General features: G+C 41.8%; 1 protein-coding gene across 9 annotated transcripts in view; it reads right to left on the bottom strand.

Moving 5' to 3' along the window:
* sox5 (SRY-box transcription factor 5) overlaps positions 1-16,607 on the bottom strand; it is a 396,739-nt gene that overhangs the window by 332,208 nt on the left and 47,924 nt on the right. The window contains exon 1 of one of the 9 annotated variants that reach the window (XM_063072330.1): positions 12,583-15,118. The exons of 7 other annotated variants lie outside the window; for them this stretch is intronic. In XM_063072330.1, the coding sequence (XP_062928400.1) occupies positions 12,583-12,602 (20 nt within the window). In that variant the 5' untranslated portion in view covers positions 12,603-15,118. Of the gene's footprint in view, positions 1-6,598; positions 6,618-12,582; positions 15,119-16,607 lie in introns of those variants that run through there. One more of the 9 variants, XM_063072340.1, reaches the window with a different exon arrangement.

Here is a 16,607-nt window from a genome sequence, read left to right as displayed (position 1 = left end):
GATGTCTGTGTGGACCATGATGCTGAATTAAACTAATTTTCCTAGTTTATGCAAAGAAAACTAAGTTCATTTTAGTGCAAAGTGATCATAGAGGTTACTGCGTCACAGTCTAGTAGTGCAGGTCAGTTCAAGAACTGAACAGCTGAATGGAAATAGCTGTTCTTGAACTTGATGGAGTGGGTCTTTAAGCTTCTCTACCTCCTTCCCGATGGTAGCTGCAAGAAGATGGCATGGCCTAAATGGTGGACATCTTTCATGTTGGATGTGGCCTTGTTGAGGCAGTGTCCCCTGTAGGTACTATCGATGGTGGGGAGGACTGTGCCTATTATATATTGGCCTGAGCAACACACACAAAATGCTGGAGGAATTCAGCAGGCCAGGCAGCATCATTGGAAAAGAGTATAGTCGACAGCTCGGGCATAAAACGTCGACTGTACGCTTTTCATAGATGCTGCCTGGCCTGCTGAGTTCCTCCAGCATTTTGAGTGTGTTGCTCAGATTTCCAGCATCTGCAGATTTTCTCTTGGTTGTGTATTGGCCTGAGTCCACTACCCTGTGCAACTTTTAGGTTCCTGCACATTCATATTGCTGTACCAGACCATGATGCAACCAATCTGGATATTTTCAGCAGTACAAATGTATAAGTTTGTTGAACCTACTTAACCTTCTAAGGAAGTAAAGACATTAGTGCGACTTCCTGGTGATTCTATATGCGGGGCCCAGGACAAGTCATTCGATATGGTGACAGCTAGAAATTTAAAGCTGCTGACCCACTCCACCATCCAATCACCAATATAGACTGGAGCATTTTCTCTCTCCTTCCCCTACCTGCAGTGCTACACGGATTACAGAGCCAGGAATTTAGATTCAGCTCTCCATGCTGTGGACTAGTCTCTTGTTCCCATATTGCTGCCCCATATTAATCAAACAATGAGTAGAATGGAAAATGAAACTACGAACCTTTGGGTTTTTAATCAGACCCACAGACAATTAAAACAATATATATTTCTTCAGTAAGTTGGATTGTAAATATCACCATGAATTGTTTTAACAAATATCTTTATTTAGTAATTTCATCATTTTTTAAAGTTACGAAGAAGCCAGTGACAAAAAAAAAAATTGAATGAATTTTCAGGTTTGACCAAGAGAAGGTTTGGTTGAGGATTCAATCATTTAGGACAGAGATGAGAAAGAAAAATCTCAGCAAGTTCAGAATCTCTGGAATTCTCTATGTTGGAGAGTTGAGTACTCTGAGAATGATCTGAACAGAGAAAGGAAATTCTTCTCTAGTCTGTGTGTTAAATTGGCACGGAGCGGAGGCGGGGGGTGGGGGGAAGGGGTGGGAGTGGAGAGTACTGTAGTGAAGATGCCACTGTTGACCTAAGCAGCTTTATCTGGAGGAAAAGAGAAATAAACCAATATTCACTGTTATATTTAAAGATCCACCATAAATATAGGTGTCAGCTTAAATTAGAATCAGCCTCAGATGTGTTCCAAACTGTGTCTGTTGTGGAATATCTAGCAGTGAAAGTAGAAGCAAGGTGCAGCTAGTCGAGCTGCTGCCTGACAGTTTCACTCAGTCAGGTTCAATCCCGCTCTCTGGCATTGTCTGTGTGTAGTTTGCATCTTCTCCCCATGACATGTGGATTTCCTCTTGCTCCTTTGGATAGCTAGAGCCTTTTTCCCCCCAGGGCAGAAATAGCTAATATGAGGGGGTATAATTTTAGAAGGATTAGAGGAATGATTGAGGTAGGTTTTTTTTTACACAGGGAGTGCTGGGGGTGAGAAACGCCCTCCCAGTAGTGCTGGTAGAGGCAGATGCAGTACGGGCTATTTGAGAGTTAGATTGATCTTATGGCAGGTTAAAAGCTCAGCATAACATTGTGGGCCAAAGGGCCTGTACTATGCGATAATGTTCTATCTTCTACGTTCTATGTTCCTCTAGTTTGCTCCAAATTAACGGCAAGTTGACGGTGCCTGGAGGAGATTTATGGCAGGGAGTTTCTCCCTTTTGCCGCCTGCTATCGGGGACTCGGGAGTCGATCGACTCTGGGACTTTGAGACTTTTTTTTACCATGCCTATGGACTGTTCTTTATCAAATTATGGTATTGCTTTGCGCTGCTGTAACTATATGTTATAATCATGTGGTTCTGTCAGTGATAGTCTTTGGTCTGTCCTGTTTTCTGTGATATCACTCCGGAGAAACATTGTATCATTTCCTAATGCATGTATGCATTTCTAAATGACAATAAAAGAGGACTGAGTGTTCTCATAACCTAATCCTTAATTCACAAAGATGTGTGGGTTGCTAGGTTTCTGTAAAGGGCCCAGAGTATGTAGGTGAGTGGCAGAGTCCGGGGTTAACTGTGAATGTCGTTAAATTAAAATGGGATTACTGTAAATGGGTGCTTGGTGGTCAGAATGGACCCATGGACTGAACGGCCTGTTGCCATGCTGTGTTTCTCTACGATTAATGTGACAGATGCACATAACTTGTCCAACAGTGGAAAGAAAAAAGTGGGAGTGTTTATGTGAGAGGGGAAAAAATGGAAAGAATTGATAAAAGCCAAAATTGAAAGTTCCTGTTGAAATGGGATTCAAAAATTTACTAAAACCCGCATGGCAATGCCTTGACTGTTGTTACAGCACACATTGCCTAATGCGAGGTCAGTTTGACCAGCTGAGGTGGGAGTCAGGGCAGATTAGCGTAAAGTGCCAGTTAGGGTTTGATCTAGGGATTTGTCAGGAAGGAGAGCAAACCAGTTATTTGTGATTGCTTACATAGCTCTTTAACTTAGCCTTTGATCATATCTTAGTATTTTCCTCTTTGGCTCAATGCCAATTTCTTCCACTCTAGTTGACACTCTTGCAAAACATTTTGGGACACTTAGCCATGTTAAGATAATATAGCAGAGATCGAGTGGACAGCCAAAGACATTTTCCCAGTACAGAAACAGCTAATATAAGGAGGCATAATTTTAAGGTGATTGGAGGGAAGTATGGGGGTGGGTGACGTCAGAAGTTAAGTTTTTCTTAAAAACAGAAAGAGTGGTGAGTGCATTGAATGCCCTGCCAGGGGTGGTGATAGAGGCAGATACTTTATGGACATTTAAGAAACTAGAGGAACTTGGATGATAGAATAATGGAGTGCTATGTAGGAGGGAAGGGTTAGATTGGTCTTAGAGCACGTTGTAAGGCCAGCAGAACACCATCACAGAAGAGCCTGTACTGTGTCCTAGTGTTTTATGCTGGCAACCTTCTCAGATGTTTCAACCAAGATCTATCCAGGATCCCATTTATTAAATTTCTCACCAGTTGAAGCAACCAGTATTAAGGAAGTTCCTAATGCAGAAGTGATATTACATCGAGGAGCTGGGTGGATCTAACAGTTCCGGTGAATGTTGACACAAATTTCATTATTAGCTGAATTGTACCATCTTCATGGGCTAGCTAAAGATTATTAAGGGTCAAAACTAGAGAGTTCAGACAAGCTCTCATCAGGTAGAAAACATCACTGCCTCTGATTCTAGATTTTTGTGCAGATGTCTTTATTTGAAGCAGCTCTGAAAGCATCTTGATTTCTCTTAAGCATAGCAGTGAGGTAGATGAACCCATCGATTTTGTGGTGAAGTTGAGGACAGAACGCAACTAAAGAGTATGGCCATAGCTGAGTACTGGCTGAGATGTCTCAGTTCCACAATAGCATCAACTTCTTTCTATCATGCAGCTCTAGTAGATATAAAAAAATGTGACCATCCCTAATCTACATCCTCATTAATGTCAAAGTCAACATCAAAGTAAATTTTTTTATCAAGCTACCTTGAGATTCATTTACGTGCAGGCATTTACAAGGAAATAAAAAATACAATAGAATTTATCAAAAAACTCTATATAAAGACTGACAAATAAACAATGTGCAAAGCAAGACAAATTGTGCAAATAATACAGAATATACTGAGAACATGAGTTGTAGAGTCCTTGAAATTAAGTTTGTAGATCGTGGAAACAGTTCAGAGTTGAGGTAAGTGAAGTTATCAGGAGCCCAATGCTTGTAGGGTAATGACTGTTCCTGAACCTGGTGGTGTGGGACCTAAGGTTCCTGTACCTTCTGCCTGAAGGTAGTAGTAGCGAGAGGAGCGCATGATCTTGATGATATGGGTCCTTGATGACGGATGCCGCTTTCTTGTGGCAGCGCTCCTTGTAAATGTACACAGCGGTGGGGAGGGCTTTGCCTGCAATGCATTGGGCTGTATCCACACAGTCCGTAGGCTTTTCCATGCCTGACCTTTGGTGTTTCCATACTCGGCTGGGGAACCAGTTAGGATACTCTCCACTGTGCATCTATAAAAGTTTGTCAAGGTTATAGATCATATAAGACCATAAAACACAGGAGCAGAATTAGGCTGAGTCTGTGCAAACTTCTAAGAAAGTTGAGACACTCTGATGCCTTCTTTGTAATGGCACTTAGGTGCTGGTCTCAGAATAGGTGTCAGTAGTTAGTATCAGTAATGGCAATTGTGAAACTGTGGTAACAACACATCTGGTTCTTTGAGTGACTCTGGACTTACCAAGTTGTTGACTGTAAACCAGCTTCTCACATTAAGGACAACTAAGGGTGAGCAGTAAGTGCTGGCATTGTCAGTGACAGCCATATCCTGGGAACTATTGAATAATAACTTCTGTTCTTGAAAACAATTATTTTTTTTTAAACCTGCAGTGTCAAAGTAGTAATGTCAGAAGGAGATTGTGTGTGTGTGGGTAACTGAGAGAAGAGGTTGTTATCTGTTAAAGAATACGAGCTTGTTCTTCGCCCCCATTGAAGCTGCAGCTGCAATCGCTTGAGCAGGTGTAACATGAATAGAAGAATATCTTCTCTGCAGCTTCTTGACCCATGACAACGTGAAAAATTGTCTTTTCTGGACCGCCCTTCTGCTGCAAAGGACTAATGGAAATCTCACTTTGCTGCCAAAGGGGTCAGCTGCTCAGGGACCCCAAAGCACACAGAACACAAAGGATTCAGGTGAAGCGGTCACCGTATCACAAGTCCATCGAGTGATTCTAAATTCATCCTGAATTTGAACATTATTTCATTTTGTTACCATTACATAAACATTTAGCTCTTTATCACAAGGTACTGTTCTTGCTGAACTGACTGAAGACAGACTGATCTGGTGCATTTTTGACATAACAATCCAACTGACCTTTGACAAAACTATTCCAATTAAGGAAATACATCGAAGTGTTTTAACCGAGCTCTGGATCTTTTCCTTGGAAACAATATGCCCCCAGAAACTTATGTTTAAGTGGGAGAAAGGTCACATAGAACACCATCAAAAACTGCATTCCAGCACCAAATTTAGTTAATATTATGGCATAAAAATGAGGAGGCAACCTTTTCCTTCAGTTTTTCCAGTAACGTTTGATTTAATGTTATCTTCATGGGGAAATGTCTACATTGCTAATTACTGGCAAATTAAAAACAGGACAGATTTTGAATGCACAGTAATGTAAAATACTGGTAATGATCGGATGATAGCCCGTTATACATTCAGAGGCCACAATACCTGACAAAGTGGCCAATAAGTGTATGTTCAATATCTTCTACTGCTGTACCCAGCCACTTTCAAGGTTCAACATATTGTGCATTCTCGGATGCTCTTCTGAACGCCACTGTTGTAACGCGTGGTTATTTGAGTTACTGTCACCTTCCCGTCAGCTTGAACCAGTCTGGTCATTCTCCTCTGACCTCTCTCATTATCAACATTTTCACCCACAGAAGTGCTGCTCACTGGATTTTTTTTGTTATTCACACCATTCTCTGTAAACTCTATATAGACTGTTGGTCATAAAATTCCAGGAGATCTGCTGTTTCTGAGATACTCAAAGCACCCCACCTGGAAACAACAATCATGCCACAGTCAAAGCCACCTAGATCACACTTCTTCCCCATTCTGATGTTTGGACTGAATAACAACTGAACCTCTTGACCAGGTCTGTGTGCTTTTATGCATTGACCTGCTGCCACAAGATTGGCTGAATAGAGAGTTGCATCAATGAGCAGGAGTGCACATGTACCTAATAAAGTGGCCACTGATTGTACACCCCTCTCTATTTTATTTTCATCAAAGTTGGTGGTAGAGATGTAAGGCAGTTGTTACACATTATCACTTATTTTACATTATTGCATAGGGGTGTGCGCGTGCGTGTGTGTGTGTGTGTGTGTGTATGTGTGTGTGTGTATATGCACGCATGTATGAGAGACTGTCAGTAATGGGATCTACCTTACCTGAAGTTAAAGCTCAAAATGTGTAAGCCACTGTGCCACTCCAGATGTAGAGATCTGGAGTGATTTCATGTGTAACATCTGGGGCAAGAGCTTATCTTCGATATACTTATCTTTTAAACTCCCTGAACTAGAGCTAACCTTACATAGAAGGGAATACAAATATAAAGTATTCTATCGGAAATCAGGACAATATTAAATAGATTCTAAAGCTACAGAGATTAGATGAATGTATGGATCTTGAAGAGAAAGGTCTTCACTTGTTTCTCTCTGTGACTCCTCAGAAGTTGAGGGTGCTATATAGCCATCCTTACCTGCAGTCTCCAGCGGCTATATTTCATTCGAAAACAACAGGAATTCTGCAGATGCTGGAAATTCAAGCAACACACATCAAAGTTGCTGGTGAACGCAGCAGGCCAAGCAGCATCTATAGGAAGAGGCGCAGTCGACGTTTCAGGCTGAGACCCTTCGTCAGGACTAACTGAAGGAAGAGTGAGTAAGGGATTTGAAAGTTGGAGGGGGAGGGGGAGATGCAAAATGATAGGAGAAGACAGGAGGGGGAGGGATAGAGCCGAGAGCTGGACAGGTGATAGGCAAAAGGGGATACGAGAGGATCATGGGACAGGAGGTCCGGGAAGAAAGACGGGGGGGGGGGGTTAGTTTGAGCAGATTTGCTATGTCACCAAGCTCTCACACAAGTACCACAGGTGTACCATGGAGAGCATTCAGTCTGGTTGTATCACTGCCAATGCACAGGATTGGAAAGAGCTGCAGAGGATTGGAAACTCACACAGCTCTATCATGGGTGCTAGCCTCCCCACCACTGAGAACATCTTCAAAAGGCAGTGCCTCAAGAAGGCGGCATCCATTATTAAGGACACTTACCACCCAGGACAAGCCCTTTTCTCATTGCTACCATCAGGATGGCGCTACAGGAACCGGAAAACACACACTCAACATTCTGGGAACATCTTCTTCTCCCCTGCCACAGGACATGAACACCATCTCACTTTTTGCTCTTTTTAAACACTGTTTTTAATATATTTTTTATTCTGATATATAATAATTTTATGTATTGCACTGTACTGCTGCTGCAAATTTCACAACATATGTCAGTGATAATAAATCTAATTCTGTTTCTGATTTTGATGCTGGCCACGCTGAACTTGACACCCATTCATTGCAAGCTTCAGGCCGTAGCATACTTTATCCTGGAAGGACAACGTGATTGCTTTAAAATTAGATTTATTTTTGATCTAGAAAAGGACACACATTCCACAGAGGGAGAGTAATGACAATTCACCTGTTAGTTCCAAAGATGATGGGTGTGCTGCATAAGGAAGGATTGAATAGGTCTACATGGCTTAGCATTTAGGAAAATGAGAGGCGATCTCATTGAAGCTTACAATACTTGCAGTCTCAAAGGCTAAATGCAGGGAGGATATTTCTCTTGGTGAGAAATCTAGAAATGGGTTTCACAGGCACAAGAGTAAGAGGCAAGTCATTTAGGACTTCTGAAGAGGGAGGTGAATTGAGAGACTCTGTGCCCTGGAGTCATGGAGGATGAGTTATTGAACCCATCCCAGTGGAATGAAGGGACGTCAAGATATGGCATGACACTGGAGCACGGGTATTCTTGAAGAACAGTGGATTAAGCTCAAAGTGACCTACTTCTGCTCCAAGTCCTTGTGCTATCAGGCTTTATAGTCATTTTCTTTGCTTGAATTCCATTGTTAAATTTGACCTGGGGTGATTGAATTCAGGATGATTATTAATTGAATGCCTTAGCCATTGCTACAATCCTGTGAGCCAAATTATTTTTAAAAATATTTTAAGAAGGGTGGAATTTGCTGCCAATCCTAACTGGGTTGTCTGGGTGGTTTATTGTCTTGGCTAATATCCATTTTTTTATTGCCAGGTTTTAAAACTGAATTCATATATTCTAACTGGCAAGATTTGAACTCAAGTATACTGAATTATTAGCAGGTCTCACATTTCATAAGAGAATGAGGGGTAATCTTACAGAGGTATCTAAAGTCACAAGGGGCATAGACAGGGTAAATGAATATGGCCTTTTTTGCCAGAGGTGGGGAATCAAGAACTAGAGGGCATAGGTTTAAGTTGAGAGGGGAGCGATTTAATAGAAACTAAGAACTCAGAAGACAGTCATCATATGGGATGAACCGAGTGTAAAATCAAATGGTTATGGACAAGTGTGCCCACTCAACCAGGACCTGATGTTCAGTGCTGGGATTAATGGTGAATTAATAGTGAATGCTTTGCATGTTCCGTTCTCTAAGGCCAACAGGCAGGTACCTCTCTACCAGAAATTTAGAGGCCATTTACAACAGCTGTCACACCAACCAGATTACGGACATTGGAATGGAGTGGGGATGGGGGAGGCGGGGGTGGCCTGTAAGAGTCAGGATGCTCAGTAAAGTGTGTTTCACAGAATGGGAGCATAGTGATTAGTGTAATGCTATTACAGCGCCAACTTTAGAAAGTTGTGGGCATGCTATGTTGGTGTCAGCAGTGTGGTGATACTTGCACAATCACAATCCTTCCCCAACATAATCCTTGATGATTTGATTTGATACAAACAATGCATTTCACTGTATGATTCAATGTACTGTACATGTGACTATTAAAGCTAACGTTTACCCTTAGATATTTCTTTCCTAAGAGTTATTGTGGTATATTTGTAACAATTAGTTTGATCTCTTCTTTAGCTCATTTGCGACTTCACAAGGGCTGAGATAGTCAATCATGTAGGGGCCTGATGTTGGAGAAAGGATTGTGGTGGTCTCCAGGAAATCATAGAGCTGTGTATCCCAAAAAAGACAACACTAAAGGCTGCAGATTCTTTAAAATAAAATGTACCCTCACTCCAAGCTAATGACCTTTGGCTTATTGCTGTCCCTTTAGTTTATGAATGATTGATCAAATTCCTAAAGATGGGACTTTAGCTCAAGGAAAGGAATACAGCACTGGATAATCAGAATAATTATGGAAATAAAACCACACAGCTGTGGGATACAGCTTGTTTCCCCTCTACTGTTGAGGGCAAACAACTGAGATTATGTTATGTGTTTTAAACACAATATTAACGACACAGATTAGCTTTATTTGCCACATGTACATCGGAACGTCAAAACATACAGTGAAGTACACTGTTTGTATCGAAGACCAACACAGTCCGAGGATGTACTGGAGATAGCCCGCAGGTGTTGCCATGCGTCCGACACTGACACAGCATTCCCACAACTTACTAGCCCTTACTAACCTGTTTGCCTTTGTAATATGGGAGGAATCAGAAGGAAACCTATAGGGTCCTGGGGAAAACATACAAACTCCTTGCACAGAGCAGTGGAATTGAACCCAGGTTTCTGTTGCTATAATAGTGTTACACTGAACGTCACACTACCATGCTTTGGTGCATTACATATTTTCTTACGGTTTTGGCCCATCTATGCTATGACATTTATGGAGCAATCTCATTCCTTCATGTATTTCTCTGTAACCCATTCTTCCCACATTCCCTTTGCCTCTGAAGAATCTGCTCGGCCTGTTGAGTCTTCAACAGCTTGCTTCCTTCTCCAGTTTCCATCATCTGCAGAATTTCGTGTCTTCGTTCTCATCAGTTCCTCCCCAGACCCTGCCATTCACCTCCTCACTAGGAGCAAACTGCAGTTGTCAATTAATGTCCTAACCCAGTCATCTTTGGATACGGCGGGGGAGGCCAGAGCAGCTGGGGAAGACCCAGGTGATCACAGAGGGGGAATGTGCAAACTCCACACATAGAGTACAGCACCCGAGGTCGCGGTTCAACGCGGGACTCCCAAGCTGTGAGGCGGCAGCTCTGTTAGCTGCACCAATGTCCCACTGAGGGATCACAATCAGCATGCCTGTAACAGTGCCTTATGAACAATTCGTTCCTTTACTTTAGTGCATCAAGAATTCACAGAAATATCTGGATAAAGTAAGTTCCGAGTCAGAATCAGATGTATTAGCACTGACCTATGTCAAGTGTTTGTTGTATTACAGCGTCAGCACAAAGCAATACATAAAAAATACTATCAACTACAATAAGAAATTTTGAAAAAAAAATTTAAAAATATATAAATTAAATTAAATTAATTAATACAAGAGAAAGAGAAAGAAAAATACTGCTCATGGGTTCATTCTCTGTTCAGAAATCTGATGGTGCGGGGAAAAACCTATTCCCAAACAGTATTTCTAAACACTTAAACGGTGGTTAATATCATAGACAAACAACCCAAACAATCGGAGACAACAGTGGTAATTTATGAATAGCAATTGTAGTTTAGATCTTAGTAAAACTGACCCAAAAAAATGCTGGGTTGTCATTCACTCTGTCCATGGAACAGAAAGAGGGAGATTGTTGCTTCCTCAGCAAACATATGACACACGTAATTTCCACATCTCATTAATTTCCTATGCAGGTAAACTGGAAAACCTCCAAAAGGAAAAGAAGCTTGAGCTTCCGTATTCAGATCCCATGCTGTGAAAATGTTAATAGTCTTTTAATTCAGTCTAGGAATGTGGATGCCATCCAAGTCAAGGGTAAGATTAAGAAGCTGGACTGATGTTCCAGAATGTAATAAAAAGTGGTGAAGGGTCAATTCATAGCAATAGAACATTACAGCAAGAACAGGCCCTTCAGCCCACAATGTTGTGCCAACACTTTACCCTGCTCTAAGATAAATCTAACCCTTCCCTCCTACATAGTCCTCCATTTTTTAATCATTCATGCACCCATTTAAGAGTTTCTTAAATATCCTTAATGTTTCTGCCTCTATCACCTCCACTGGCCTCAGGATTCATGCACCCTCCATTCTCTGTGTAAAAACGTACCCCTGACATCCCCTCTATACTATCCTCCAATCACCTTAAGTGGGTAATGCTTCTCATATTACTGTTTCTTCCCTGGGAAACATCTCTGACTATCCACTCAATCTATGCCTTTTATCATCTTGTATTCCTCTATCATGTCACCTCTCATCCTCCTTCACCACACAGAGAAAAGCCCTATCTCACTCAGCCTATCCTCTTAAGACATACTCTCTGATCTAGGCAGTATTGTTGTAAATGTCTTCTGTACCCTCTCTAAAGCTTCTACATTCTTCCTATAATGAGGTGACCAGAACTGAAAACATTCTTCCAAGTGTGGTTTAACCAGTGTGTTTTATAGAGTTCCAACATTGCCTCTTGAAATTGTAATCGCACTATAATCCAGATTGAGTTGATGGTAGGTTTTATCAAAGAACATTGGTGAAGCAGTTTGGGCCCATGATTACTCTTATTAGTACCTGAGCCTCTGTACTTCCCTCTGCAAATGGATCCTTAACTTTCTTATCAGAACACCACCATCAGTGCCAATCGGAAATAACATCCCCTCCTCGTTGACAATCAACATCGTTGCAACAGCGTTTATATTTCAGTCGGAGTTTGAGGAGATTTGGTGTGGGGTGCCACCAAAGACATTAGCAAAGCCCTACAGATGCACCATGGAAAGCTTTCTGACTGCTTACATCATCATCTGATATGGAGGAGCCACTGCACAGGGTCTGAAAAAGCTGCAGAGTCTAGTAAACTCAGCCAGCTCCGTCATAGCACTAGCCTCCACATCTCCAAACGGCGATGCTTCAAAAATGCAGCATCCGTCAAATTCAAGTTCAAGCTTATTGGCATCTGACTATACGTACAGTATGGACAGCCAATCGAAACAACGATCCTCCAGACCAAGGTGCACCCACTAAACGTGCAACACACACAGCACATAAACCAAAACATGACCATAAATAGATAAAATAGATATCGCTTAGGACCCCCACCACCCAGGAATGCCATCTTGATATTACTACCATCAGAGAGGAGGTACAGGAGCCTGAAGACACACACTGAAGAATCAACACTCGACGTTTTAGCAACGGCTTATTCCCCTCTGCTGTCAATGAATTCATGAACACTACCTCGCTACTTTTTGCTCTCTCTTTGCAATACTTATTTATATTTTATATATTTCTTATTGTAACTTGTAGTATATTTTATGTATTACATTGTGCTGCTGCCACCAAAACAACAATTTCATGACCTGTGTCAGTGATAATAAACCTGATTCTGATTCTGACAATACACTTAAGAGCTTTGTTTAAACCAAATTCAAACTACAAAGAGGAATCTTGACACATTCACCATGTTCTCCTCCCCACCCCATTCACTTGTTTTGATACTAGATCTCAACCCAAAATGTCGGCCTCCAAAGACGCTACCTGACCTGCTGTGTTCTTCCAGCATCTTGTCCTTTGGTCGGGATTACATCATCTGCAGCCTCTTCAGCACCATTCATTTTAAGTGCTGCCCAGAAAAGGCGATAACATTGTTAGTCACTGTCGGTATGTTCACTTCTATCCTTGTAGATGTAAGAGATGCAAGTTCAATTAGCTACCTTCATGTGAGGTCTGAAATTCCAAGTGCTGGAAATGCAAGCAATGAAATTCTTCTTCAGGGCCAATTTTAACACTACTGAACTCGTGGGTACAGGATGGCAGGTTGTGAAATTAGCAACCTGATTACCGCTGCATTCTTAATGCCCTCTTGCTGACATCTTCTTGATAGAAGGAGGCAGCTGTCTCACAAATGCATTAGAATTATTGTGACTCCCCCACTATTCTAACTAAAAGTTGGCTAGAAGTTGCCGGAACACATTCAATGTCAAGGAACACAAGCACTTAAGTGTAATCTCATTTTGTTTTCTTGGACATCAGGCACGAATATCCAGACCTCACAAGGAAACACTGGATCTACTCTATCCTCCACCTACTACGAGGTCTTTCCTCAGGCTCCCTTGCGTTGTCTGCTGCTGCTGTGGTACGTCGATCTATTACTTTGCTCGGCCAGCACTAACTATTGTATTTAGGTGGACGTTAAACATCTCTCGAGTTTCCTGCTGCTGAGTGCCAGACTGCTTCCCCTCTTCCTCAGACTCCCAAATATTTTTAAAGAGCTTAGCTTTATTTATCACGTGTTCATCAGAACATCCAGCAATGTGTGCCATTTAGTGTCAAATCAAATTGGCAAGACGGTGCTGGACAACGCGCAAGTGTCGCCATTCTTCATGCTCCAACATAGCGTGCCCACAACTCACGAAACTTAAACTATACTTCTCTGGAAATTGGAAGAAATGAGAGCACCCCAAGGAGACCCACACTGTCATGTGGAGCATGTATAAACTCCTTATAGGTAGCAATGGGAATCGAACCCCGACCTTACAGCTGGTACGGTAAATTGCCATGCTACTATCCTACTCTCAGCCTCTTAGCTACACAGCTCCACTTCGGAATTAAATCCAGGTTTTAGAGTCATCACCTATCTTCCCTTCCTTCAGGTGTCTAAAGGTCGCTGTAGCAGCAAAGATATTTTATTTTAAGCAAAAAACATGCATGCATATTCTGTATTTTTCTGCATCCAAAGGCCTTCGCAACAGTGAGTGATGGGACAGGAGTGCACTGGCAGAAATGCTGGAAGAAGCATATATCATTGGAGCATTTAACAGACAGGCACATTAAGACACAAGAAGGGAGGGATATGGTCAATGCTGCACTGACCACATCCTTCCATGGGAGTTGATACCAAAGACCGAAGTTGAAGTCTGATGGTCAAAGTCTGCAGATTGGAGGGTGGAGACCAGAGACTCGAGTTCAGTCCTGGAGATGGAGGACTGTCCATTGTGTATGGAGGGAGGAAAGGGGCTTGTTTTGCTGTTGTTGTTTTGTTGCTTGTTGTGTTCTGTTTTCTTGTTCAAAATTCAAAGTAAGTTTATTATTAAAATACATATATATGACACCATATACAACCCTGAGATTCTCTTGTTCTGGGGAGAATTGTTGGGCATGCCACATTGATGGCAGAATGTGTGGCAATGCTTGCGGGCTGCTCCCAGTACGTCCTTGGGTATATTGGTTGTTAACGTAAGCTATACATTTTGATGATGTTCTCATGTACACGTGAGAAGCAAATACATCTGAATCTGAATCTGAAAATCTGATTGGCGCTGGATCCTAAGTGAGGGAATTTGTAGAATGTCTATGAGGTACCTTTTAGAGCAACTTGTAGTTAAGCCCAGTGGAGTAATGGCAGTTCTGGACTGGATGTTACGTAATGACCCAGATTTAATCAGAGAGCTTAAGTTAAAGGTCTCCTTAGGAGGCAATGATCAGAATATGATAGAATTCACCCCGCAGTTTGAGAAAGAGAAGTTAAAGTCAAATGTATCAGTATTTCAGTGGAGTAAAGGGAATTAAAGAGGCATGAGATAGGAGTTGGCCAAAGTTGATTGGAAAGGGACACTAGCAGGGATGACAGCAGAAGAGCAATGGTTGAAGTTTCTGGGGGCAATTCAGAAACTGCAAGAACGATACATCCCAAAGATTAAGAAATATTCTAAACGGAGGATGACACAACTATAACTAACAAGGGAAGTCAAAGACAACATAAAAACAAAAGAGAGAGCATATAATATAGCAAAAAATAGTGGGATGGTTGAGGATTGAGAAGCTTTTAAGAGCTAACAGAGGGCGACTAAAAAGCCATAAGGAGAGAAAAGATGAAATATGAAGGTAAGAAAGACAACAATATCAAATATCTGGTAGGTTTTTTCAGATATATAATGATTTAAAGAGAGATGGTATCGGACTGCTGGAAAATGACGCTGGAGAGTTAGTAAAGGGGAAGAAAGAAATGCTGGACAAAATTATTAAGTATTTTGTGTCAGTCTACACTGTGGAAGACACTAGCAGTATGCCAGAAATGTAAAAGTGTCAGGGGGCAGAAGTGAGTGTCATTGCTAAAACCAAGGAGTAGATGCTTGGGAAGCTGAAAAGTCTGAAGGTAGATAAGTCACCTGGACCAGATGTACCATGGTTTGGAAAGAGGTAGCTGAAGAAATTATAGAGGCATCAGTAGAGAATTTGCAAGATTCACTGATTCTGGAGTGGTTCTAGAGGACTGGAAAATTGCAAGTGTCTCTCCATTCTTTAAGAAAGGAAGGAGGCAAAAGGAGGGAAATTATAGGCCAGTTATCCTGAGTTCAGTGGTCGGAAAGATGTTGGAATCAATTATTATGGATGAGATTTCAGGGTACTTTGGAGGCACAAGGTAAGATGGGTCAAAGTCAGCATGGTTTTCTAAAGGGGTCAGTATTGGGACCACTTCTTCTCACGTTATATGTCAATGATTTGGATGAAGGAATTGATGGTTTTGTGGCCAAGTTCGTGGACGATACGAAGATAGGTGGAGGGGCAAGTAGTGTTGAGGAAGCAGGGTGTCTGCAGAAGGACTTGGACAGTTTGGGGGATGGGCAAAGAAGTAGCAGATGAAATATAGTGTAGGAAAGTGCATGGTCTTGCTCTTTGGCAGAAGGAATAAAGGAATGGACTATTTTCTACATGGGAAGAAAATTCAAAAATCAGAGGTGCAGAGTGACTTGGGAGTCCTCATGCAGGATCCCTAAAGGTTAACTTGCAGGTTGAGTTGATTGTACGGAAGGCAAAAACAATGTTAGCATTCATTTCAAGAGGGCTAGAGTAGAAAAGCAAGGATGTTATGATGAGACTTTATAAGGCTTCGACTGACAGCACTTGGAGTATTGTGAAGAGATGTGCTGACATTGGAGAGGGTCCAGAGGAGGTTCACGATAATGATCCCAGGAATGAAAGGTTTAACATATGAGGAGCATTTCTTGGCTCTGTGCCTGTACATGCTGGAGTTTAGATGAATGAGGGTGGTACTCTTTGAAACCCCAAGATAGAATGGATGTGAAGAGGATGTTTCCTATAGTGGGGGAGTCTAAGACTAGAGGGCACAGCCTCAGAACTGAGCGACATTCATTTAAAACAGATGTGAGGAGGATTTTCTTTAGTCAAGTGGTAGTGAATATGTGGAATTCATTGCTACAGAGAGGTGTGCAGGCCAAGTCATTGGGTATATTTAAGATGGAGATTCGTAGGTTCTTGATTAATCAGGGCAACAAAGGTTCTGTGGAGAAGGTAGGAAAATGGGATTGAGAGGGATAATAAATCAGCCATGATGGAATGGCGGAACAGACTCAATGGGCTGAGTGGCCTAATTCTGCTCCTATGTCTTATGGTCTTAATGTACACCTGATCTGTGGTGCTATCATAATCTGGAAATCTACTGACCAACTTATACCCAGTAAATTCTTGTTAAATTAACAGATAAACTGTTGGATTTTCTGGTGGTCTTAATATTGGCCAGGCATTTGAGGAATGTTTCCTCTGTTCA

This window comes from Mobula hypostoma, chromosome 20, assembly GCF_963921235.1.
Source record: "Mobula hypostoma chromosome 20, sMobHyp1.1, whole genome shotgun sequence".
Classification (NCBI taxonomy): Eukaryota; Metazoa; Chordata; class Chondrichthyes; order Myliobatiformes; family Myliobatidae; genus Mobula; species Mobula hypostoma.
This window is presented reverse-complemented; position numbering and strand designations above follow the sequence as displayed.